Source organism: Equus asinus, chromosome 16, assembly GCF_041296235.1.
Source record: "Equus asinus isolate D_3611 breed Donkey chromosome 16, EquAss-T2T_v2, whole genome shotgun sequence".
NCBI lineage: Eukaryota > Metazoa > Chordata > Mammalia > Perissodactyla > Equidae > Equus > Equus asinus.
In genome coordinates, this window is record NC_091805.1 from 34,240,311 (window position 1) to 34,267,520 (window position 27,210).

Consider the following 27,210-nt stretch of genomic DNA (forward strand, 5'->3'; position numbering starts at 1 on the left):
TTTGCACCCACCTGTAAGTGTTCTGGGAGCTAAATGGAGAAGGAGGCTGGGGTTCCAACTCTTTCTCATAAAGACTGATTTAATCTTCAGCCCATCTCTCACCTTGCCCTGTTCTTGGGCAGGCCATGATGAATGGCCGTTATAAAGTCAGACAGCCTAGGTTCCTATCCTGGCTTTGCTACTTATTAGCCATGTGGCAAATTACCTCTCTGAGCTTGTTTCCACATTTTTAAAATAGGATGTGCACAGTTAGCAAGGCACATTTTCTTATTAACTGTTCCCTACCCAATTCATTGTTTTCCAGGAGTGGCACAGGGAGCCATATATTTAAATATTTTTAAAATAGCACCTGTCTCCCAGCACCTTGTAAGATAAATAAAATGTAAATCTTTTGCCCATAGGGAGTCCTCAATAAATACTGGCTGTTGTTATTACTGATATCAACAATGCAAAGGAGACTAAACCACATGTTCAATGTTTGTGTTGTCCTTTTAACCTCTTCAGCTGAACGTTGATATGAAGGTGTTTGAGAGCATCCGAACACGTAATAAAGAGGTAGATGGTAATTAGGGTTTACTACATCAAAATTTAATTAAAGAAGTGGTAGGGGAAATAAAACAGTCAATTGTGAAGCTCCCCAGCCTCTGCTTTGACCTAAGAGTTTCTTTGGGCTTGACTTCCTTTTTCTAAAGGGCGAGAGAACAGCCACACGGCTCCGGACCGCATGAGTTACAGAATGTCTCATCACACTTTCAAAGGCTCACTGCTTTCTCTTGCACAACTAGCGAGGTCAAAACGGGCACCTTGCTGAAAGCCGAGAGTGTCATTTCTGAACAAGGTCCAAGAAAGAGCTGCGTTCCATAGGGATCCGAGACAAGAAATAATAGAGGGTGGTACTTGACGTTGAAACCGTACTGAACACTGCTGGTGGGCCGAGTTCTTTACGGTCATGTTAACACCTTTGGTTTCTCCTTAGCCTAATGATTCCAAAGTTTGAAACAAACTGCTGAAGAGGGAGGGGAAGGGAGCGGGCAGGACAGCCTGATGTAAATTTACCACGATGTCAAGTTCCAAAGTAACTTTAGAATTTTTTGTTATTATGTAAAGCCAACCCAAGGGAGAAAGGCAAGCAAATTATTTGGCCAGGTGAGGCTGTATCTTTGTAAACTCTGGAGGGAATGCAGGTGAACTAACTTTGCGCAAACACACACAGACCCACACATACAGAGAGGGTTGTGTGTGGCTAGAGCAGAGGCTAATTAAACACTCAGCGTGTGGGCTCCCTGTGCCACTCCTGGAAAACAATGAATTGGGTAGGGAACAGTTAATAAGAAAATGTGCCTTGCTAACTGTGCACATTACAACAAAGAGCTGGCAGCTCCTGAAGGAAAAGGGCTTGTGCCGCTGCCGTTCAAACTTGTCAGTCAACTCGTGCCAGGAGCCTCAGCGTCTGCCTCCCCAGCACACCCTCATTACATGTGTCTGTCTGGCCTGATCGTACATCTGCTCAGAGACGCTCCTGCCGAGTGGGGGATTTCTGCTTTTCTCCCCTGGTGCAAAGAGCGGATTTCTCCCTGCTTCTCCTCTGTCACCCCCGCTCCTCTCCCTGCGGAGGCTCCTGCTTTATGGTAGCTTTGGATTGCCTTCCCCGACTGCCTGTCCTTGACCTCTAGAATGGAAGAAGCCGAGCTGGTGAAGGAAAGACTCCAGGCCATCACAGTAAGTCTGCATACAGTTATAACTTGTGGAGGTGGTTGCTTAGAGGAACGGCAGGCAGGCACGTTGCTAGCTGCCCCTGCCGCGGAGCCCCTGTAAGTGGAAAATCACAACTGTCACCCTCATGGACGTGTCTCTGCCGCTCTCTTAACCCTTGTGACCCTCTGTAACTCTCGGGCTCCGGAACCTGAGCGCAGGGCACACGTTCTTGATCTTCTTAAAAACTCTGCCTACATTCCAAAGAGCAATCAGAAGCTTTGAAGGCAGCTTGCTTAACTGTCATTCACTCTCTCGGTTCCTTAAAAATGCAGGTTTTTCTTTAAATTTATGTTTGACAGACGTTAGATCAAAAAACGGATCTCCAACTTGGAAACGTCTGTAGACAATTAATACACCAAAAAGTTAAAATCTTTTCAAAGGGAGGAGGGAGAAAAAGAAATAAAACAAACGACTTGAAACTTTTTGTTTGTAGTGTGGTAGTATGTTTCAGAAAGCCTAACTGAATTAAAATGAATGTCGTTGGACTTAAACTAAGCATTAAACAGGAGAAACGTAGGTAAAAGCACGGATCAGGTTAATTCCAAGATATCAGTTTCCAGCAGAGTCACAAACTGAGTAAGATCCTGATACAGGAATGCAATGCACGCAATGCAATGGATTTAGAAAATATTTTGTTAATACCGGGAAGAAAAAATAGTGCATTTTTTATGTTTGTTCTGGGAAAAAGTCAAAGCAAGAAATGAATTACTTTCCTTAAATGATCCAGCTTTTTTTTTTAAATTTTATAAAGTCCTCTATTTGGCAGTAACTTGGAAATCTGTGGCACAGTCATTTTTCATTGGCTACAGCTTATGATATAATTTTTTTAAAGAAAAGAAACTTTGCAAATCAGCATCCGAATTTCTCAGCATTTTCTACCACTGACATTAGCTGTCAGGAAGAAATGAGCACTTTTTAAAAACTGACGCTAATTCAGAGTAGGTAGGAGGATATTTTTCTTTGCTCTTCAAATTCGCATAGCGTAAGTAATAATGCTAATCCCAATTTAGGATTTTTAGTAAATGGAGGCAGTCTGAGTTCCTCCCAGAAAGGATTCAAAAAATTGAAATATTTTCTCAGCCAATGGTAAGGAAGGAACCAGAAGTTCACGGATAAGCTTGGCACTTTTTCAAAAGACAATGCATTTGAAATGTCTAACTTCCAATTAGTTCACTTTCCTTTCTTCAAAAATCTTTGATTTGAATTGTTGTTTGTTTTGCTTTGTTCTTCTTTGTTGTTAAACTCAGCCACCGGTTCAGCTGTCCTGTTTTAAGGGACAGGAACTCAACCCTGCTCTGTTGTTTTTGGCGTGGGCCTTTTGCATCACAGCTGTTGTGAAAAGGTTACTTTATCAGACTGTGTGAGTTGTGTGGGCACAAGCTCTGCTTTTCTGATGTGTCTGTCTCCTAATTAACTAAATTAAACCATGTATCCAACAAAATAAACACATAGCCCCTTGTTCCACATTTTCCTTTTTGAATTGGAGCACCCCTTGCTTAAGCCCTCATTACCCCCTTGCACCTTGTAATTCACACCAAAGCAGCACATGCTCTAAAGGTATGACCCCATATGGCTATTCAGGAAGACTAGGAATTTTTACTGAGGGGTCCAAATGCAAATAGAGATGGAAGAGGAGTGAGAATGCCTTACAAGCAGACAGGAGCGTAAGTAGACTCCTGAACATACTGGCATGTGCTTTCGTGGATGATTTAAAAAAGACTCCTTTTTGGATAATTTCATTAGCCTAAACATAGCCCATTAGAAAAAATTAAGCAAATCTCCAAAGTAAGATCACAAAATAGTTCTATCTTGGAAGTAATATATTTGTATAAAGGTCGTAGAGAAAAAATTGGGGCAAGTTTATGGCAACAAATTCCCACTAGCTGGGGCCAGTCTCCAGGCTAAGTCCAGTCACATTTGTCACCACCTCGAGGGAACATGGAGCAGCGGGGTGTCCATGGAAACAACACATCCACTCCTCTCCCTCCTGGACGCCCTGGGAAATGCCACTTTCTCTACCCTTGCCTTACCCAGGAAGCCACCTCAGCTGTGCCCCTTGCCCCTGGGAAAATGAAAACACACAGTATCCAGAGAGTTTGCAGGGATTATTTCCCTTTTGGAAGTACATAAAATCTTCAAAACCTCTGACCTAGACTAAAACCCAGGGACAATCTTCTCATTTAAACTGTTTTCCTCCTATTTCCCTGAACTGAAACAATTTTTCTATACCTCAAGCACAAGACTATTGCCCAATCTACCTGAACGCAGCAACTCTCAGACTTCACTTTGTTAGGAAAAAAAAAAAAACTTTTTACACCCTAAGATCTATTTGATTTTTATATTAAAATTTGTTCCTCCAATTCGTGGCTATGAAATGAAGTAATCTTCACTGTTGTATTTATTCCACCTGGTTTCGAGTATCCAAAAAGTCATTATTTTCATTGCAAAGAATTGAAAAGACAAATGTATATGCCTATAACTTGACAAAATCAAGTGCCAGGCTTCTTGTTCCTCAAAAAGAAAAGATGAAACACAGTAAGTAGACAGAACGTGGCACTTAGGCTCTCGAACTGAAACTAAATGACTGTGATGGTGCCATTCATTTCTCTTATCAGTAAATTGAATTTTAGATTACGCAGAAGTCTTCTCAAAGACCTAAAGAGAATAAGGACAAAATTATGAAAGGACACAGAACTGATTGTTTGAAAGAAAGTATTTCAGTTCGGGTGTACCAAATACGGATTCTATTTGTATACTTACTCATGTTCCTCCTTCATTACTTTATCCATGTGCCAACTCTTCCCGCACTAAATTAGTGATCAAAGTATGTCTTAGCCAAAGAGTTCAGTTTTCAACTAAAACTCAAAAATAGGGCTGCTTCAAACTGATTAAATATTACTTAGATGAAAAAGTTTCTTGTGGCTCTTTTCAGGTTAGTACATATTTTAACAAATAGCCGATTTTTATACCAAAGGAGAGCTATTGAAGTAGACTAGTAATTTGAAATTCCCTTTTAATGTTACTGGAACTGACGATGCCAACGTCTCCAGCATTCTTGGAAAGAGGGAGATACAGGAGTGGCAGAGTTATCCCTGCAGAGTTCCCCTCTGGAAGTGAACATGACCCACACTAGCACAGTGACAAGGCCCAAGTGAATTCCCCCAGAAATAGACAGATTCCGTAGGATTAGTAATATTCCATACACTGTTGACATCCTCCTCTGCAAGGAATGCGCTGTCTTATCTCCATTCCAACGGTGATGTTACAAAATACTGTTACTAAATAATATGGGGATACTCGGACTGGAAAACTCCTAGATCTTAAACTGGCTAGAGATCATAGACTTACAAAAATAGTACTGTTGGGCAGATGAGCTCGGAAGAATTCTGAGAACTAGAATCAATTTGCAAAGAACAAACCCAGTGGAGGAAGAAAAGGGGTGATAATAAAGCTGACATTTTTAGTCTCATCAAAGCTTACTTTTCACTGTCAGGAATGTGTGTTATCAACTCATTCTCTCATTTGTTTATTCAGTTAATGGTTACTGAGCACCATAATGCTACTAAGTGCCAAGTCTTATGGATTTAAAGGAAAAGAAATGAAGTAAGGGGAATCAGGAGTGTCAGGAGTAGGGTGGGAGAGGGGTGGGAGAGGGGTGGGAGTGGTCACGAAGGGCCTCATACCAAGGTGACATTTGAACACAGATGTGAAGGAGGTGAGCTCTGTCAGAAGTTAGACAATTGCAATAATCACAAGAACAAACACCTGCCTAGGACTGACTCCATTTGGAAAAGAGCCATATAAAGTCCCGACACTGGAATCTGAGCAACAGAGCCAGATTTGCTGGCCAAAGCTGCTCATGACGCAAAATAATAAGGAGCTCTCACATTTCCCCGGATCCACTCCCTGTTTCTTTCTACTCCCAAGGAATTTTTTTCTAGACTTATAAACATAGAAATTTAGGAGGCAAAAAGTTATTTACATACAACAGAAATCTACCCAATACAGAACCCAATATTAAAACAAGAATATAATCACACGGCGTTGTGGTTATTTTTTTAGCACGTGTTGCCTGTCACTGGACACTCTACCTCAGCTCATTCTCTTTTTGTCAATATCTGGGATCTTCTAACAATTAATAAGACAATTAATGACCTCAAAGTAGGACCTGGTACATAATTTGTGGGGCCCAGTACACAATGAAAATGTGGAGACCCTTGTTCAAAAAATATTCAGAATTTCAAGATGGTAAAGCAGAAGTTTAACAGCATTAAAAGTAAGTGCTGGGCCCTTCTGAGAGTGGTGCCATGTGTGATTTCACAGGTCACGCGCCCAAGAAGCCAGCCCTACTTCCATTTCCCAGGCTGACTGTATGCATTTTTTCTCTATTCATTCTGCCCGTACAAATGCAAGAGCGAAAACAAGAGCAAACCAGCCTGGATCTTGACTAAAGAACTACTTGAATATGTGTTTGGACCATTGTATTATTTATAGTTCTAAGGACTTCTTAAAACAATAATGGCTAAAAGAATGTATAATGCACCATTGTTCCCACATACCTACGGTTAAGACAAAGTTACCGAAGAACTCCCAACTGGTCATGAGCATCCAAAGACATTCACATCACGATGGTACATGGAGATGTAGGAATCTCCTAAGTAAAGAAGTCCTGTGCCAGAATATTCAAACAATAAAGCCTCTGCACAATTTTCCACAGTGCAGTACTGAGATTACATGTTTCTTCCAGAAAGGGAAAGGTTTCTTCAAACAAATGTGCTATGCCACATTTCTTTGCCAAACATAATAGCCCACCCACAAAGGAGACCCACAGGGATGAGGTGTAATAATTTTGATAGCTTCTTAAGGAAACTGCTTTTTGATAACAGGGGAAGGTTTTTCCAGTGTGCTACAGAATGATAATGCCACTTTTTAATCCCTCTGCTGACGAAGATCCCCATGAACTTTCTGAACGTTGCTGGATGGTGAAAAGGAAAAGTTACTTCTTTAGAAAACTGTGATTGAAATAAATGAGAGTGTAAGCACCTGAGTCTGACTCGAATCTAACGGACTGCAGCGTAGCTCAGTGCTAAAGCTGAAACAGGACTCCTACACCCTAATGTTCAGTCTCAACTACCTAGCTTCTCTTAAATAAAGTAAGAGCATTTAATTTATTTAAATGGCAGTAGTGTCACTTTGGGAAGAGACTCCCTGAAAATCTACTGCCTCAGGTAGTTTCCTCACCAGGAACCCTGTGGGATGTTTACTTTCCCAAAACACCATAGGGGTAATTTGAGTGAGGTCTGTATCTACGGTTTTTACATAAAACCCCAGTGACTGAGTGAATTCAGTCACACCATTTAAAACATAAATCCAGGTTATTCTCTCAAGCTCTGAATGGAAACTGAAACTGGCTTCTGTCCTAAGCACCAAGTTTTCAATGTGTAACTGCATCTATGATTGACATAGGGTGATGCTGCATTTCAAATGAGCCACAAGAACTATTCAAGATCAATCCATGCTAACAAATCTAGAACATAAAGGACATCTCTTAAGCAAAGGAATTCTGAGATTAATAACAGCACCTATTCTTTCCTAGCATTTTGGCTTTAAAGAAATAAAAATAAAACTTTCACATCCATATCTCATTTGTCCAAACAGCCCTATGAGCATTTGCAAAAGGTGATGTTACCATCTTCATTTTATAGGTGGAAAACCCAAGATAAAGAACAGTTAAGGGATTAGTTAAACAGTAGGACATTGAATCCATTCTTCTGCTTGTCAGATTCTCTGACCACGACATGCAATAAATTCTAATAAACATCAAAACCACAAACCTCACCCTCAATCAGAACTTCCTCTGTTGTCCACTCTTATGAATATTTTGAAGCGGAGCAGAACCTATGAAAGTTTTGCTTCACTTAACTGCATTTTCTAACCCAAACCAGACCTTCACCTCTCCACTTCCCCAGTCTGCCAGGAGTAGAAGTGGGAAAGGAAAGAATGCGATGCCATTTCAGAAGCATTTGTTATTGCTTTAACAGGGTTGGGACAGAATCATTTTCAGAGCATCCCATATTCTAAGCATTTGTTACCTTCTCCCCACCCCACCTTCATTTCACAGTTTCTTTCCTCAAGCCAGGATTTCTTAAGGCAAAAAAATTGTTGCGTCTCTCTCAGCTCCCAACACTGAGCTCAACACTAGCTAGAGCACAAAAAAAAATTGCCAATGAGTGAATGAATGAATGAAGGAGTACCATCAAACTGAAAAGGGTGAGACAGCTAATGATTGTCTGGCCTGCTAACAGATTTTTGTTTTCTTTTCACTGAAGACACAGCCAAGTTTACCATCACCCTTGATTATTCAAAAGCTGGTTTTCTGTTTGTTGTTTATCCTTGTTTTGTTTTGTCACTATTCATTGGAATAAGCAAGAAAGTATAGACAAAGGAACACAAAAGTAGAACACAAACTGGAATCTAGGTGGAGATCTGTTACAATCTGTTGTAATACTGGGAGAGAAGACTAAAGCTACTGAATAAAATGAGGTTTAGAAAACTTGTGCTTTTTAATTCACCCCACAAGTATTAGTGATAACCACATCCAATTCCTGTGGCTAACTTAAGAACCAAGTTATTTCAAAGCTACATGCAGAAATAATCATAAAACCAGTAGAAAGTTGGATATCTCTTTGTCCGCATTCCCGTCCTCTTTATACCATATGCTCACCCAGCCTCTCCTAGAACACTTCCACTATCAGGTGGACCCAGTCCTCCCAAATACCCTATTCCATTTCAGGGCAGCTCTCTGTGTTAAGAGTTCTGACAAAATGCACGAGAATCTGATTTCCTTCAACTTCTACCCAATTATCATGACTCTAGCCATTGAAGCTATACAGCTCCTTTTCTTAATTTCAGTGATTCCTCATACCACAGGCTCATTCTAGACACTCTTCAAAATGTCAGTGTTACTCTTAAAATTTGTTGCGAAGAGTTGAACAGAACACTCTGACGAGCACAGAGCCCCTTGGTGCTTAACATCACTTGTTTGGGGAATTGTATTTCTACTGATATATTTGGGAAGCAACAAGCTGTGGTATTAAAAGTGTCACCTTTGGAGTTATAGAAAATTAGGTTCAACGTCAATTCCAATGCTGGACCAACCATATGACTCGGGAAATTTAATAAACTCACCAGCCTCGGCTTCAGTGTCTCTAAAATTAAGAATCAGAGTTAACTTGAGAGTGCCTAATCAGATGCACAATGAATATATGAAAGTCAATAGCTTTCTGAAAAGCAATAATTATTCAGGTAGTGTAATATAAAAATATCACATTCCTAATAGCTACAAGATTTTAAAAAGAGCTCTCAAAACCCAAGAATAATCCTACTTAGGAAATGTGCAGGATTTGTATGAAGAAACTTTTGTACTTTGATACCCACTAAGGAAATGTACAGGATTTATATAATGAAACTTTACTAAGCAATATAATATATGGGTCTGGAAAAGCACACCATTCCATAACAAGAAGTCTGAATACAAAAAAAGCTGCCATATACTTCCAAATTTATACGTTTAATGCAATTCCAATCAAAATCTCTAAGGAGGCATTTTAGTCACCACTGGTGGCAGCATGGAATTGATAAAATAGTACAGCTTGGCAAGTGGTAAAAGAAAACTCAAAAACTTTTTTCCTTTGACCCAGAATTTCATTAACAAGGAACTTATACTAAAGAAGCATAAGAGATGCACACGAAGATGGATTCCTAAGATGTTCATAATACAACAAAGCCATTTCTTATAATACAAAAGTGGAAGCAAACTCAGTGTCCAAAAATAGGGATGAGCTGAATATATATATTGCATATGTATATATATATATATGTATACATATATATATGAAATAATATGCAGCCATTAAAAATAATTTAGAAGACTATTTAGTGACATGGTATATCATCATGTTCATGATATTTTAAAAGAAATGTCAGATTACCAAACATGTAAAAAGCAATTCCAGTTTTACATAAACTACAATACATCATGCAGCTACAAATCATTTATAAAAATATTGATCTCTGATTATCTCTGGATAATGATAATTACTCTTAGGAGGAACTTGTTAAATTCCATCAGGGTGTGCGGTTTTTGTTTGTTTGGTTGGTTGGTTGATTGGATTTTTTGAATTAGTGGGAGTGAGGAGGGCTAAGGAACTGATTGGATTTTCAATTGTGTTTTTATTGGAATTTAACAAAATGATCCAAAGTCCAACAGGAAAAATAAACTACTGCTACTAATCAAAACATTTTAGATAAGAGCGATAAAGGAAAACTTGCCCAATCTAGTATTAATTTACCTCATTGGCACATAATCTAAACTCTGTTGTATTAGTACTAAAGTCAATAATTAAAGAAACTATACTATACCAGGAGCCAGACCTTAATGTACTTAAAGAATTAGCAAATGCTGAAAGTTAGTAAATGACCAAGTTAGTAAATGAAAGGAAAAGTAAATCAATAGGAAAAAATTCTTCGATAAACTTCAGATTAGTTAAAAATTTGGAAAAAATCTTAGATCCTCTGCATTTACCGTAACTCAAAAAATCTTCAAGTAGATTAAAGAGTTTTTTTTTAATCTTTAGAAAATACTGTACAATTACCCTATCTCATATGAAAAATGTATTAAAAGTATCAAAGCAATGGAAAAAAAATAAACTTTCAGTGCTTCTAAAAACACCATAAATAAAATTTAAAAGCAAATAAGAAAAATTTATTTACAGCTAATATGGCAAACAAAAGATTAATATCCCTAATTGAAAGAGCTCTTACAAATCACTAAGTAAATAATTAATAAGCTTTACAGAAAAATGAGTAGATATCACAAACAGGTGATTTAAAAAAATAATTAATATAAATAGCTAAAAAAATGATGAATAATTTGACCACACTAATCTCAGAAATCTCATTAAGACATCAAAATGAGATACTAGTTTGCCCTATCAAATTGCTAAAAGATCTTTAACTTGTAATCTTCATAATTAGTAAGGACGAGACGATGGATACTGTTTGTGGAAACATGCTACAACTGCTTTTCGCTGAGGTCTTTTTAGCGATCTGTAGCAAGAATCTTTAAAACCTTCCTTGACTAGGTGACTAAGATCTAGGGACCCATCCTGAGGAAATAATCAGGGAAAAGTGGTCAAAAATTTATGTACGAGAAACTTCATCACACAACTACTTATAATAGCAAAAGCTTTCAAACAACCTAAAAGGCAGAAAAAGGGAGACTGATTAAGCAAATTACAATATTCTGAATAAAATTTAATATTTTTACTAATAAAATTGAATTATATGAGAAATGTTCATGACACAATATTAAATGTAAAAGGTAGAACACAATATCTGTGTATGGGCCTTTTTGTGTGGTTTGCCCATGTGTGTTTGTGTAAGCGTGCATATATGTGGCTTGGATGTATTAAAAAAAGATTAAAAGAAAATGTTGACAGTAGTTATTTCTTAAGACGTGAGTGCACAGGGGATTTTTATATTCTTCTTTAAAGTTGTCTGGATTTTTCACATGTTTTACAATTAACATATTATAAAGTTTCATTTATTAATAATGAAATTAATCATTAATTTGAGTCCATCGTTCCTAACAGACAAAATGTTCTGAAATCTTGATTTGGTCATTTTTTATTTCAATCACTAAAGTTACCTGGCTAATCATTAAAGTTACCTGGAGCAGTTTTTAACAATAAATCTTCCAGCCCACCCCCACTTCACCTTTGAAATTCTGATTCAGAAAGTTACCTCGATATCTTTATGTTTGTTTGTTTCTTGGATTTAGTTTTAGTTTTTTTTATCTCTTCTTACAGGGCATTGGTTTAAAAGGATTTTGGTTTAAAAATCACTTTCAAATAAATATTCCTGTCTATTCACATTTACACCAATTACCAAAAGAATAAAATAAACTTTGTCAAGTCATGGTGAAGCCAAGATTGACTGAATTCCCGTGATCTAGATGTCACCATTCCTCTTCTTCTTCACCTACTGAATGGGGATTAAAGTAGTCCCTACTTTATAGAAATTTGGGGAAGATTAAATAAATTGATACATTTAAGTAGTTCCTGACACATAAAAATTTCCCAATAAATATTAGCTATTGTTATGACCATCATAATCTTCATCTGCAGATCTTAAAAGATTAAGCAAAAGAAATAAAATCAATTTTAAATGCTTTGTCTTTAATAATTGAATACTATCTCTCAGACTTTTTTATGTCTAAATACAACACTGTTTAGGGGCTGGCCTGGTGGCATGGTGGTTAAGTTCATGTGCTTTGCTTCAGCGGCCTGAGGTTCGCAGGTTCAGATCCCAGGCTCGGACATACACACCGCTCATCAAGCCATGTTGTGATGGCATTCCACATACAAAGTAGAGGAAGACGCACATATGTTAGCTCAGGGACAGTCTTCCTCACCAAAAAAAAAAAAAAAAAATGTTTAATAATTCCTTCTACAACTTTGCCAGGGATTAACCAATAAATTCACCAATTTTAAATATTCACAATTCACCTTTTTCCCTCTTCGAAAACTTGGGGCATTTGCCACTTTTGGTCTTCCGATAACTCTTCATTTCACCCAACATTCCAAGATTACTTGACAATATATTTCTGTCGTGTATTTAAATTTTTCCACTCCCTGAAATGAAACCTATCAGAGTCTGAGCTGCTCTGTCTTTGGTGCTCTATTTCCCCCTGGACTTTAATTTCCCTTTAAGCATATTTATTCTACCATTTCCAGGATCAAGATTATTCTCCTTAATCAAAAATACGAAGGCAAAATAGGAATGGCATAGTCCTAGTTTCTCTCCATCATGTTAATAGTACACTATGTATCTCAGCAGTAGTCTGAGTATCACCTTTAGCTTTTTGCTGTCAACGTAACTTAAATATATATGTTTATTGAGACACGTGCTTTTTGTGCCCTCGGTGTTTTTCACATGCTTCACGTCTTCACGTCACCCTGGAGTTTTACCTTATTTACACTTTACGAATGGGTACCACTTGCTTATCTTCATTCTCAGTTTCACGAGCTCGTTGGGGAGCTCCCCGTGACATTAAACTATTTGGATCAGTTTTGTTTATAGCAGTTCTCTTTCCTCCTTACCTGACACCATTTGTAATTGTGTAGCCATGTTTCCACTTGTAAACTGCCCATACTGCATGACCTATCTTCCCTCTTGAAAAGTTTGCCCCCTTTTTCAAGAATCTTTTTTTTAAGAACTGTTTTTCAAGAATGTTTAAAATGTGCCTTCATTGAAACCTGGTAAACCTCTAACTACGCTCAGGAGTCTTTTCTAGGAATCCCGGTTTAGCACATCCTTTTCTTTCAAGGTTACCATTATTTGCACATCACCAGGAATTCCTGCGTTGTTGGTATTATTTAAATTCAAATAAGCAGCTTCTATTATTGTTCTTTTGAGACTTTAAACAATGAAAATGTCAACAAAGCTCGTCATGAAGTTATAAGATACTCGACTTCTGACAGAATGAGTCTGAAACCTTTTGACTAATTAAATTGGCCCAGTTCACCAAGTTCTATTACAAATATCTGATTGACCCCAAAATAAACTTCCATATAGATTCTCTTCCTCCTATACCCCTTGAATGTGGGTGCTTCATGAAAGATTTGTCCTTAGCTCTCTTTTTCTTTTCATAACAAAGTCTCCTGTCGTGCTCTGACGTAGACTCCTGGCCTCAGCTCTCCCTTCCAAAATGCCACATCTTTATTTCTAGCTCTGCCTCCTCTTCCGGTCTCTCTCCGTCCAACATTTCAACTGCCCACCAGATAACTCCACCTGGTTGTCCCAAAGACACCTCAAACTTGATGTGAATCCCACATCTTCCTTCTCAAACTCTTTCTTCCCTCTCCTGAATTTCCAATTTCTATTAGTGATTCTGCTCTCCTGTCAGTTTCCTAGGCATAACAGCCTGTACTCCCATTTGACCTCTTCCTCTCCTGCATCCAGATGTCATCCGTTGCCGAGTCCTGCCAGTTTCAACTCCTTGATATCCCTGACATCCACAGCCTCAGCTACCTCTTGTTCGAGCTCTCATGGCCTTATGTACGAACTGTAGCCTAACTGACTACCCCTTCGAGTTCTTCTCCTTCAATATCTACTGCACAATGAAGTTAGATTAAACTTCTAAAAACATGGTTTTAACTCTATCATTTCTATCCCTCTGAAAACCTTTCATTGCTGCCTATTTCAATACATAATTCCAAACCTCTTGTCCTACCATTCAATCTTCCCCATTGAGGATTTCTCCTCATCCTGTTATTCTTATTTTATTTACCACTATTCCCTGTTTGGCAACTTAGATTCCAGACTTGCTCTTCCAAATAGTGTCCCAATGTTCCACTTCCAGGTCTTTGCTCACACTGAGCCCTTGACTTGGCCTTTCTCCCCACATCTCAGCTCCCCAGCAAGTGCCCCACATACTCTACTCAGATGCTGCTTCAAAGCCTCTCCCAACCACATCAGCTAGAAGCAGCCCGTCCCCATCTCCCTTCAACTCCCCTTGTACCTTCCTTATACCTTAGTAATGGCATTTCTCACTTTATTTCTTAGACTATAGTTACTTGTACAAGTGATTTTCTTTCTTTATGAGAATGTAAGTTCCTTGGTAAAAGTATCTACTTCTGAATAATTTTTAAATGTTGCACAACTTCTAACGTCACCTTGAACATAGCATTTGTACTTAAGTATCTAAGTATTGGATAAATTCATCATTAAATAACTCAGGATCAATCCTGCCTTCTTCACAGATTCAGGCATTTTAGAATATTAGTTGACTGTTAACCAATAATATCTCTAAAATACGCACACAATAAAAAGTATTGTGTTTACTTTTATTAGGTATGTAATTGCAGTAATAACATTGAATCATGGATGGTTACGATAGCTTTATAGTTGCACAAAGTAAATAAATTAATTTTCAAAATAATTATGAGGCAGCCTTTTACAGAATTGGAATTTGTGGGTGTCAGCTGCTAAAATATTCTAAGTCAGACAGCTAAAAGTCTAGGCAATTATTCATTGAGCAAAAAGTCTTCATTGGTTGAACATTGAAAAAGTAAACAGCAACTTAAGTTATTCATAATGGTTAACATTAATAACTCTCTGATGTTCCAGGTTACAACAGGTGTCTATAGAGATGCTCAAACTTCTAGGGAAATTTTGGGAAGCAGATGGCTTTCATGTCTATTTGTTCCATATAATTCAGGAAGGAATTATCTGGCTATGATAACTTTTGGTACACTAGCAATAGAGCCATATATACAACCTAAGGTTGACTTGTAGTTTATTCCACCATAATAAAACTAAATTGTTGCCGTATTATTTTTCAGTAATGCTTATAGATCCCTATGAAATTCGGCAAAAGGATAATAACTTGCTGTTGATGGATATCTTGTGAGGAAAAAGTGCTCCTATCATAAAATAGGATCAAGCCTGTAACATTATAAAATTACCTTCTTAACTACCTACACTGATATGAGAGAGGCATCACATTACCGCTGAGAGACAAAACATTGGTACAGTATTCCTTAGCAACACTTCTGTAAGCCTCGTGTTGCCAAAACACTTCAGATGCCCTGCCTCTACCCACAGCTTTCATTACCTTATTACTAACCCCAAGGTGAAACCAGCCCAAACTGACTATCCACAGGGTGGGGAAGCATTGCTGGGTTCAGCAGTCACTGTCACACACACACATAACGTGCTCTTCCCTCTGGGTTATCCGTGGAGAGAGGTGGATGGCTACACACCAGCATGCAGTGAACTAAAAATGTGCTCCCTTCCCTTGAGAGGTCCCACTCCTGTTGCTGGCTATGCTGGTGCTGCCTCCAGGCCACAGGGCTTCATAATGGAGAGGACAATGAGGGAAGTGGTGAGAAGCTGGACTCATTTTCCACTCAGGGAAATGGTGTAGTGAAGTGGCTAAGAGTGTGGAGGCTGAACTCAAATTCCCTGGGTTCAAATCCTGGTTCTGCCACTTATTAGTTGTGAGAGCTTAGATTAGTTAATCTCCCTAAGCTTGCATTTCCTTTTCTGTAATATAAAAACTATTACAATATCTCTTTGTTATTATGACTGTTAAGTGAAATAGTGCCTGTAAAATGCTTATCAAAATGTTGGGCACAATACACTTAAAATATTAGTAATATTTGCTCAACGACAGCCTCTAGAAATAGTGGAGAATTGACTCCCAGATTTTCAGAGTCTTTGTTCCTAATGACCAGATTTCATCCACAGAAATGTTTCTGAAGATCCACGCTTTTGCCTGGCTGCTTTTTTCAAAAGGCTGCTTATGAAATTTAAGAAGTAGTGCTGATGAAGTCATATAATCTTCTTACACACAGAGAAGCACGACATAAAGTTGGAGCGCAACGTGTTGTTTTCTTCAGCAAATGTACCTGAACTTACACATCATAAAAGAGTTTTTATCTTCAAAGGAGTCACAGCAGGAAGCCGTGTACTTACTTCAGTAATGCTGCCAAGTGTTTCTGGAACTCTCCCTTCTAAATTACCTTCTGAGCCTGCTTCACATTCTTTTCGATGTCTTCATTGGCAACAAATTTTTATCCTTTGGGAGTCTTCAATTTTGAAGGCAGATCTAAAAATAATTCTTACAAATAAGGTGGAAGATAATGTCACCTCTGGTCAAAAATAAGGAAATAAGGATCTTTTTGCATCGCTTGTAAAACGTCTCGAGCAATTCCAGAGAAAGAATCTCAAAAACATTTCAGGCCAATGGAAACATTATCAGAATTTGTATGTTGCTTTCTGTGAAATTAACAGGTTATGTGTTTATTTACTTGATTTTCTTTAACAAATACTTATAAAGCACTATGTGCAAGCACTATTCTAGGAACTTTTACATATATTAGCTCATTTAATGCTCATATCTGATGAGGTAGATACTCTGATTATCCCCATTTTACAGATGAGGTCATTGAGGCACAGAGAAGTTAAGGATTTTGTCCAAGGACACAGAGCTAGTAAATGGCAGAACCAGAAGTCAAACCCAGGCTGCCTATTGAAGTACATATGCTGTATTTTCTAAAACGTACAACCTCTGTGTATTAATAGTTATGCTTTCTGGGTTTTCTAAGGTAATGCAATTTAAACTTCGTGAAGATACTACAAAACTCCATGAATATTTTTTTAACCTCAGCTAAAGGCCCTCATAGTGTTAACGTGTATTATCTGATCCCTTTGCCCTGTCTTCCCATAGCAAGGTTCACAGGGGGAAACAGTCTCACTTTCTAGCTTCCTCGCTTTCTAACGTTACATAGGCTGTCCTGTTTTCCTGCATTAGCAGACCTTTTATCCAGCAGTTTCTTCAGCCCTGTGCCAGGAACAGCCTCTCTTCTCACGATGTTGCCTCATGCCTATTTCAAAACTCCCTCCTTAAAATTCACTTTTTACATTGCATCACTCAGTAGCTCGATCTCGCTAGACTAATGGGGAAGATAGAAAGGGGAGAGCGGAAGGAAAAACATTAAAATATTTTTAAGTCCTCTTTGAAAGAGAACCTTGTATCGTTTTCCATCAGCAAAATGCTTTGAATATCTCACTTTGCTCTCCTTTGCTTTGAAATATGAGTTTCCAAAGCATCTTCATACCAACGCCAAGGGCATACTGCTGGCCGGTTATTTGATAACAACCCCAAGGAAACATATTTAAGCAAAATGAAAAAATAGATTATTCTGGAACTTTTTTATTTCAGGATAAAAGAAAAGTACAGGAAGAAATCTCACAGAAGCGTCTGAAAATAGAGGAAGAAAAACTAAAACATCAGCATTTGAAGGTAATGTATGACTTTCATTTCAATGATTTTGTATTCAGATATTCTAATGGCACTCAAATTCGATAGTGAAGAAGCTTTAGGAGGGAAAAAATTCCATCATAGCGTTACTAACACCCTAATAACCATAGAGGAGGCCAACAAGCTAGTAATATTTGCATATGAGATTAATGCCTTCTGGCAAACACGTGGAAAGTTGAAAACATGGTTTTATTGCTTTTACCCTTTATTACTGAATTTCCTCATTTTCTTGGGTAACATTGAGAATTCAGCCTTGATAATTTGGCCCTGAACACAGTATTGCTTAACATCCCTAGGGAGCAGATCCAGCTAGGAAGTCTCTTTTGAAACTGATGAAAGGCCAGCCTTTCCCTTGGGGGGTGCAGAACAGACGCTGTCTGGCCTGGTCAAGGATGTTCATATTTAAAAGCTCGGGGCAATGGATCCAATGTTGTTTGAGTATGGCTCGGGTTTTTGTTTTATTTTGTTTTGACAGAAAATGAGATCATAACCAAAAATAAACCTCCATTTTCAAAATCAGACTTTACATCTTTCGTGGGTGCGGTCATTTTGTAATTAAAGCACATTGAGTTTCAACATTTTATTCTGTAGCTTAGTCACAGGATGCAACCAAACGACAAACAGGAGCTCCTTGTGAACAGGCCCAAGCAGGGAACTACTTACCTGGCAGGGCTGCTATCAATAGATGTAATGAATCCCTCAAGGAAACAATCGTGGGGTCTACAAACTTAAGTAAAACTTGCCAAATTCAGCTAAATCCATCTTTTTGATGAATCAAGTATCCACCTCCGAAGAGAAACATAATTTAAGATTTCAATCAACCTCAGTTCTCTGGTTTTGTTTGTTTCTTTGCTCCTATACAAATTGACATTTCTGATGTTTGATGGATCATTTCAAAGCATAGCCAGCCTGCTACCCCTACAATATGTCACACTGAATTTACATGAGTAGTAGACATAGCCAAGAGATGCAATGTGTCCTCCCAGAAAATGAATGAAATAAAAACAAATTTTAGCAAGTTGTTTCAGTGCAACTCAAATGAAGTCAAAAGTCAAATCTACAACAATTTTTGAGATAGGCCATTACTAGCTCCAAAATCAGTGCTTGTGTGCCCTCTCTCTCTGTCAATCTCTCTCTTTCTCACATACACACACACAATTTACACACAGTTTGGGTCTCCCAGTGAACTAACTACTGCTTCTGAGTAAACTGATAGCTCTCTAGCATTCAGCAATTACTATCCTTGTAGAATGAGTAGCCAAACAATAATAGAACTCACAGCAGAAGAAAAGATTTTAATATCCCCTCAGGTTTTAATATTCCTCATTCTAGGATCTAAGTTTCACATAGGAAAACTCTGACACACTGAAAGGTCCACTTCTAAGGTGGCACCTCATTTGAGTACTTGCCAAAAATAGTCCAAAAAGCAATGGTGTGTGATAATCCCTATAGGTTTGCTTTCTAGAACCCAGGAGACCTCTTCAAATCTAATCCAATCAAAACATTTATCATGCTTTGGACTGCTGTACACACTTGTGCGGATTGTGCACTGCACAAAGATACCTGAGAGAGAGGTGCTGAAATCCTGCCCCCACTCCCTTGGAACCGTGCAGCCTGGCACAGAGCTGCTTTGCTTGGAGGATGAAGTTTCTTTTTCTCTGGCACAAAGGTGCGGTCTGCCTTCCCCAGCTGTGCACTGACCCAAAGGGCTGGGAGTAGGGACTAATTTGCATATTAATACCATAGAAACTAGCAGCGGCCCTGCAGGGTTGTACACCTACCTGCAACCTAGTGGGAAATTCAAGATTCAATAAATAACTATGACAAGTCAAGTGATGATCTTTTTAATATTTAAATATGAGCGTAAGCAGTTCTTTAATCTGGGGTGGTCAAAAAAGTTTCTGTTAAAGGTGTGGGATTTAAACTGAGTCTTAACCGATAAGTAGAATTTATATAGGTGTCCATAGGGCCTTTCAGTCAATAAACATTTATTAAGCACCTATTATGTGCAAGGTACTAAGCTGGATACTAAGAAAATACAATAAAATTTGGTCTGTGCTGTTAAAATGGTAACTGACATATAAATTTAAGACCTTTATACTGTGATGCACACTGTATACGAGGCTTAAGTTGCAAAGAGAACAGAAGAAAGAGTGGCAGTTTCAGTAAAGTACATTCTTTCAAGCTTTGCAGAAAATGGTTGGCTATAATGAACAGCAACGAGGCATCATTGCAAAACAGGGTTCAAAAATGTGTAGAAGTATTTTAAAAATCGATTCCAAAATACATTCACCAAGTCAAGAAAGCTCCGTTGGCCTCTACAGATGCCAGTCTTTCTTTTATTTCTTCTTCATTCCTTTGTCCCCATCCCAGTGACTCTCCTCACCACTTTTCTGATTGAAACTATTTCATGACACTTCAACCACCCACTTTTAAACAACACAAATGTAAACATTTATAAAGTTCTCCTCCTGTATCAGTAGCGTACATGTCAAAATAGTTGCAGTAACTCACTGATATTCTTTAGCTCCAGAACCTGACAATGGGTGATGTGCTGGAAAGCGGGTTTCGCTGGGACCTTATTAGTGTTCTAACATTCAAACACTTCTGATATTTGTGTACTTGGATCTTCTGGCCTAGTATCATGATCACAGTCTGATGCCACCAAGAAACACAAAACACACTACATCTAGAAAACTTTTCTTTTCTGGAAGTCCATTTAACTCATGGTATGAAAAACTAATTTATTCCTAAAGTCTTCTCTAACTGCCACGTGGAACGCAGAAGTGCTTCAAGGTAACCTTTCCCTAAAAAGTGGCCAAAAGATCTATTACCCACATGTCATTTATATTTTCATTTAGCTAATAGGGCTTTTGATTCTGAATGTCACTGTTTTGAAATAGATTTTATCATATTCATTAGCCTCCTAAACTAAAGCACCAGTCTAAACTGTGGCATAAAAGCAAAATAAGTGTGTTGATTATTACAATATATAATGGTACCATATCATTTTGATGGCACATCTAAATTCTATATTTTATATTTAGATGTGAAGAGTTCTCTGCCAGAGGTAAAGGACAATTTGTGAATTATGGAGAAAGTTTTATAGGGCTAAAATTAAAATTATTCTGGGGGCTGGCTCTATGGCCGAGTGGTTAAGGTTGCGCGCTCCGCTGCGGCAGCCCGGGGTTCGGATCCTGGGCGCGGACATGGCACCGCTCGTCAGGCCTCGTTGAGGCAGCGTCCCACATCCCACAACTAGAAGGACCTGCAACTAAGATATACAACTGTGTACAGGGCGGGGTTTGGGAAGATAAAGCAGGAAAAAAAAAAAAAAGATTGGCAACAGTTGTTAGCCCAGGTGCCAATCCTTAAAAAAAAAAAAAAGAAATTATTCTTATTCCTAACCAGACTAAGAACTGAGAATGTAGCCCCAAGTTAATGTATCACAGCACAAGAATCATTCTCTGCCCTCCACCACTCAGCATCATAAGACCAGCCCACCTGAGTGTTTCTTATAGTGATATGTATAGAAATGACTGAAATAATCTTTTCTGTTCTATTAAAGTTGACAAAAATTCATCTCACCAATATTTAGACAGATCAGTGAATTTTGTACATTATATTATTGGAATTATTAAGTAGGGAGCTGAACTTAAGGGATATCTGGAACCAGAGGGGTTCTCAGAAGAAAGGAGGGGTACTGAGTAGGCAAAACAATAAATGTCGACCACGCAGCCTAAGACTAACACTGAATTAGTTTAAGATACAGCCACAATCTCTTGTTTTGCCCACCATTCCAATTAATCCCACAAAAGATGTTTTTTGAAGCAGTCAGTGTATACTGTCACTGGGATGAATATCAAAATGGCTTCAGGGAACTTTTTACTTTGTTAGGGTCACAAGATATAAACCCATCTGCCAAACACATAACAGTAAAGCATCACATGATAAGGTCCCTATAAGACTGCTATAAACATACAGCAAACATATAGTGCATGTAAACATACAGTGCTGTGTGACTCTGAAGGAGAGTTCTCTGAAGGTGAGGACCCAGCTGTTGGGGGTGCAAGGGGAGGACAGAGATCTTCGTAGAGAAGGAGGGACCTGAACTAGACCTTGAAGGATAGCTAGGAATTAGATACATAAAAACTGGCTTTGGAAGGAAATCAAGAAGTATGCAAAGAAGGAAAATACCAGATTTATTCAAGAAAGGCAGTGAGAGAAAATAATTTCTCTTTAATATGTCCATTATGGAAATTCATAAGACTTGAAAGCAGTCAGAGATTTTGGAAACTGTTGACTAAGAACATCTTTGTGTTTCCTGATATCAGAAAAAGGCCTTGAGAGAGAAATGGCTTCTAGATGGAATCAGCAGTGGAAAAGAACAGGAAGAGATGAAGAAGCAAAATCAACAAGACCAGCACCAGATCCAGGTTCTAGAACAGAGTATCCTCAGGTACGGCCCTCACTGAGATATTCCAAACTACTTTTATTTTTATTTTGTCACATGCTGCATGTATAAGAGCTATTCTCATTTGTAAGGAAACAATCAGATCTTCCATTTGGATGTCTAATAAAGACTAAGGAACCACATCAGAAGGCAACAAGAGAAATTTTAATGTAAATTTACACCTAAATGTAAAATAAACACAAGACGTATTCTTAAAATACATATTGGTAACTTACCACAGCTCTCTAAGCTGATTTCCTCACCTAAGGGATGATAGTAAAAATATCTATCTTTTACAGTTGTTGAGCAGATTAAAAATATGTGTGCTAAGCTATTAGCATCTACCTGGCACATGGCAGGTGATCAAGAAACAGTCCTTCTTCACAGCCCTAGCCCCCACTCTCACCTTAGGACAAGTGACAGGTCCATGGGTGTGTTTAGACTGCCCCTCCATCACATCTCTCCCAGGCCCACCCCAATCACAACCATGGTATTTGGAAAAGAAGGCACTATGGGAAGACTTCACTAACATTTTCTCCCTGTTACTTCCCTGATTATTTGGTCACAGGTGTTGACCTCACTTCTCCATGTCCTTCCCTGCCCATCATACAGGATCGGGACAGAGGCAGCAACTTCTGATATAAGTGTTTAAATTGCCTTGGCTTAAAATGAGGTGATGAACATATAAAATTGGAAAGCTCAAATATAAGATGAGATTATTAGTATTATTACAAAATATAGATAGTGTGGAAGAAAGAGATAGGGGAAATGTCAGAATCATTTTCTAACCTAACATGGAAAAAAGACGGAATTTCTTGTGGTATAGCAACAATAATTCGAAGCCTATTGATCTTTGAAATATAGGTAAGTTTTAAAACTTCACTCACTTTGAATTTGTTTTCTTTAGTGAGGACTATAGGAAAAATCTGGAAGATAAAAATACCAAGTAGCTGTCCTATGACCACATTTTGTCCACATTCAGCACACAATGCAAACAGATCGCCTTAGGTCTAAAGTTGACGACATGGAAAAAAGCTTCCTTTTTTCAACTGATTTCCATTTTACTTGCATAATTTAACATGCTTATATATTTAATAGCTAAAATCATTGACTACTCATTCTTATTTAGATGTATTTTGAATTAACAATTCTTAAAAAGTTATATTTTATAATTGAAATGTTTACATTTATAAACCCTCAGTTGTTTGCCCAAAGAGTGGTAGATAACAAATACTTAAAAATGACTCAATGAGTCAACTCTACAGTTTGGAAAACTTGATTCTTCATAAGGCGTCCCTTAGCAAGAGCTTCTTACCAAAGTCTGGCTTAGCTGATGATTGCTTTCCTCATTCCTCAACACAGAATGCTTATCTCTGAAGGGGTCCTGAATTGAATCCCTGTACGCCCTTCGCTCAGCACAGACACCTCCTTGCTTTCCTCAGAGCCCCCTCTTCAGAGTCTTTCCACGTACTGAACACCAACAACTTTCTCTGCACCAGATGATAATTGAAGTGGCTACATATACTCAAACTCTATTAACAAGGTTGGACAGCATCCTGAGTAATCCCAGAGAATTTATTAGGATTCTACTGATTGCTTTCCGACCTTGCCTGAATGCTCTGAGAAGCACATACGCTTCTAATAGTATTGATAGTGGCTCACCTAGTTAGAGCCCCTATCTGACCAAAAAAATAAAAGAAGGAGGAGGAGAAAAACATATTTACTGAGCCATATTAGAAGCCAGGCACTTTCCATGTATCATCCCATTTAATCTTGATAACCCCGTTGAGACAGGTGTCATTCTCTTCACGTTTTGCAGAGAGATTAAAGAATTCACACAATTAGGAACTGGCAGATCAGAGACTAACTCATTTGACTACCCCGTGCTATCTATAAAATCACAGCATACAGTAACCTCTCCGGGCTGAAGAGGTTTTGTCTCTTACAGAAAGCATGTCTTTGAAGCACATTCTGTCCCTTGGTTCTTTCTCCAAACAGCTCCTACCACACTCAGGATCTTCTCCCATCGTCCCTCTAATACTTTTGAGAAATTACCAATAGCATGTCTGTTCATTATCCAATTTCTGGCATCCCACTACAACTCTATTTTAGATCTTCAGGATGTCATTAATCCATCATTGTTCCTTTATTAACACCAAATGATTTTAATCTCCAAATATAAATAATCACAGTAATGGTTCATTTTGAAATGGGCTTGTGCAATTTACAAAGCACTTGCACTTACATTAAATCTTTTAATGCAGCAATCCTAGAAAGAAAGCGCCAATACTTCCATTTCTTTGATGAAAAATGAGGCTCAGAGAGCATAAGGGACTTAATTAAGGTTACGGAGCCTGCAGAGGTAAACCTGGGCCTTAAAGCAAGCCAGGTTCAGTGCTGTCCTGCAGTAAAATCAAAAGAGAGCTATACGTGTCAATGTTCTGGAAACAGGCAAACACCTAACACCTAATAGCAAGCTGCTTTATTTAAGGAATGGTCTTAAAAAGATGTATTTGCAAAGAGTTAGTAAAGAATTTCCATCATTGTGACCCATAAAGGCATATTTATCTCATTAAAAATGTGCAGAGAAGAGAATGTTCTGGAGAAACATACGGAGACAAAAAAATATCCGTGCCTTGTCTGTATTAAAGCAGCCTCTGCTACTGCCCAGTGTTAGAGAAATCACGTTGCCAAAGCAGCTTTACCTGATAACTGAACATTTTCTTCAGATATTTCTAAAGCTGCTAAATAATCAGGTACATGTTTTTAAATTCAGTCTATCTCCTAAACAACTATCCACAGTGCTTAAGAAGCTTTTCTTACCAGCTAAATACAGTCCATTTTCCTGTTAGCTATGAATGGCCACTGAGCCAACTGGTGAAGTTGAACTAGGCAGAGCCATCCTCCTCTAAGCAGGGAAAGTATCCCAAATCCCGAATGTGATTTATCACTTGACTTAGGCGCCTGCTCAAGGGTGACATTTGCCATCTGCCAGGCCTCTCAGCTAGAGGATAAGATTTTAATAGGAGCATCAAAATAGAAACGTTGCTATTACCTTGGAGTCTGTAGCAGGGCCAGACTTTGCCCATGAAGTTTTCATTCCTGTTACTTCCACGGTTTTTGTGAGATGAACTGAAAGGGCACGGCCTTTGGTCTTCAGATCCTTGTTCTGCTGACCGTAGTGCATAAGGCTGGCCATATTCTTTCATCTCTTCGGGCCTCAGTTTCCCTGTGTGTAACAGTGAGACAATCATAGCCACTTTGCAGGACTACTGTGAGTGAAGCAGCTCTCAGAGTGCCTGGCACGTGGTAGGTGTTCAAAAAAATATAAGATACCATTCCTTACTAGAAGTCACAAATAATTAAAAGAAGGACACTGCCTGGAGCTTTATCTGGGAATTTTTATCTTCTGGCCAAGATCTCTCATTTCTTTATGCCAGCACAAAGAATCTTTTCTTGGAGTAAACTGAGATGACCATCCAACTGGGATTCTTTCCATTTGGAAATAATTGTCGCGTTTTCTTTACGGCTTCAGGACTAAAATGCTGATAATAGGGGTTAATTTCCACAGAGCTTTTGTTATGGACCAGGCACTGTGCTAAGCACTTCATATATATTATTTCACTAAATTCTCACAACCACCTTATGAGGTTGATAACATTTAACAGGTGAAAAAACTGACATTTATAGAGGCTAACTTGCCCCAAGTCATACAGTTAAAAACTTTAGAGCCAGGATTTAAAATCTAATTAAAAGTCCTAATCTTAAAAGTGAAATTGTGCCTCAGATCCTGCAGAAAAATTTTACAAAAATTATATCTTGTAACTGCTACTCTTTTATAGCATTTTTTACTTCCAATGCGCGCTGTGATTTCACTCTGATGTGCATCATTTTATGTAGACATTTTCGTGTGGTCCTTTGCCAAATTAAAAACACTCAGAGGTTCCCTGACTCACACATAACCTTTAAGTAAAGTATGTCTATTTATTCATCTTCTCATCTTTTGCTTTTCAAAGAGAGGCCACATTTCAGAAAATAAGTGGATTTCCATGGTTTTTGTCTCTGAGTCACATTCTTAGCTTTGGAACAGTATTAGTGAATATTTTGCCTGGTGCCCTGATTAATACCTCACGAGGAAATGTTCCCAGGAGGAAAATTGTATTGAACATCTCTTTCTGAATCACTGTGCTAAATAGAGTTTCAATTTGCCTCTCAAATGAGCCCTGCTCTTACTGTGACCACTGAACCGTTCGCTTCCTGACTGTAGGCACAGGTGCAAATTCAGCACCAACTTCTCAGTCCAAACATCCATGTGCACAAATTGATAGGGTGGCTTAGAAATCCTATCCTGTCACTTCTGTTTCTTTCCTCCATCCAATAGCCTACGCCCAAAACGACACCTCAAGCACCCCAAGAAGTGTCCAAAGGAGTTAAGACATTCGCATCCTAGGTTCCTCTTTCCTATCCAGCTGCCCTGCCATGCTCCATGACTCCCTCTGCCAAGTTGCCTTGCATCAAGCTCCCCTCCAGACACTCGCTGCTTCTTGAACTGTGTCCAAAGACCTCTGACTTTAATTGGAGCACACAGGGCGCCTGACAGCAATGTCATAAGCATAAGATGCAAAAGGTCAACTGTCAAGGCGAATGATGCAAATACACTGCATTCCCTTTGAGAGGGATTATCTACTTATGATTAAATGTTCTTTAATAAGGATTTTTTTACTATTCTGAAGTACCCTCTGACCCTCTGCCTGCCTTTAATGCACTTTCACTTGTCTCCAGATAGTTAGAAACTGCCTTCCACATATGATACCAATGTGAAGCCTTGGGATTTGTAGGTTGTTGTATGTCGTGAGAAAAGCTGAAGAACGGGCCATTACAGCAACTATTAGCCATCCTACCTAACTTACGGGAAATTATTCCACAAATGGTAATGGGCTACTAGTAAATGCATTCGGCTCAACATCATATAAAGCAATAATCTACTCGGTGAACTCAAAAGGTAGCAGGCAAGATTGAGTTTCAAAAAGGAACCCAAGCATTGACATAGAAATACAAAGCTTAAATGATTTTGTTGCTAGTTATGGTTTATCAAAGTTAAGCTCGTTATGGT

General features: G+C 38.5%; 1 protein-coding gene across 1 annotated transcript in view; it reads left to right on the plus strand.

Annotated features, from left to right (window-relative positions):
• The first annotated feature begins 897 nt into the window (after nt 1-897).
• Nucleotides 898-27,210, plus strand: part of PALMD (palmdelphin) — a 46,556-nt gene continuing 20,243 nt past the window's right edge. The window contains exons 1-3 of the mRNA XM_014851519.3: nt 898-1,719; nt 17,546-17,626; nt 21,979-22,103. Coding sequence (XP_014707005.3) covers nt 1,675-1,719; nt 17,546-17,626; nt 21,979-22,103 — 251 coding nt within the window. The 5' untranslated portion in view covers nt 898-1,674. The remainder of the gene's footprint in view (nt 1,720-17,545; nt 17,627-21,978; nt 22,104-27,210) is intronic.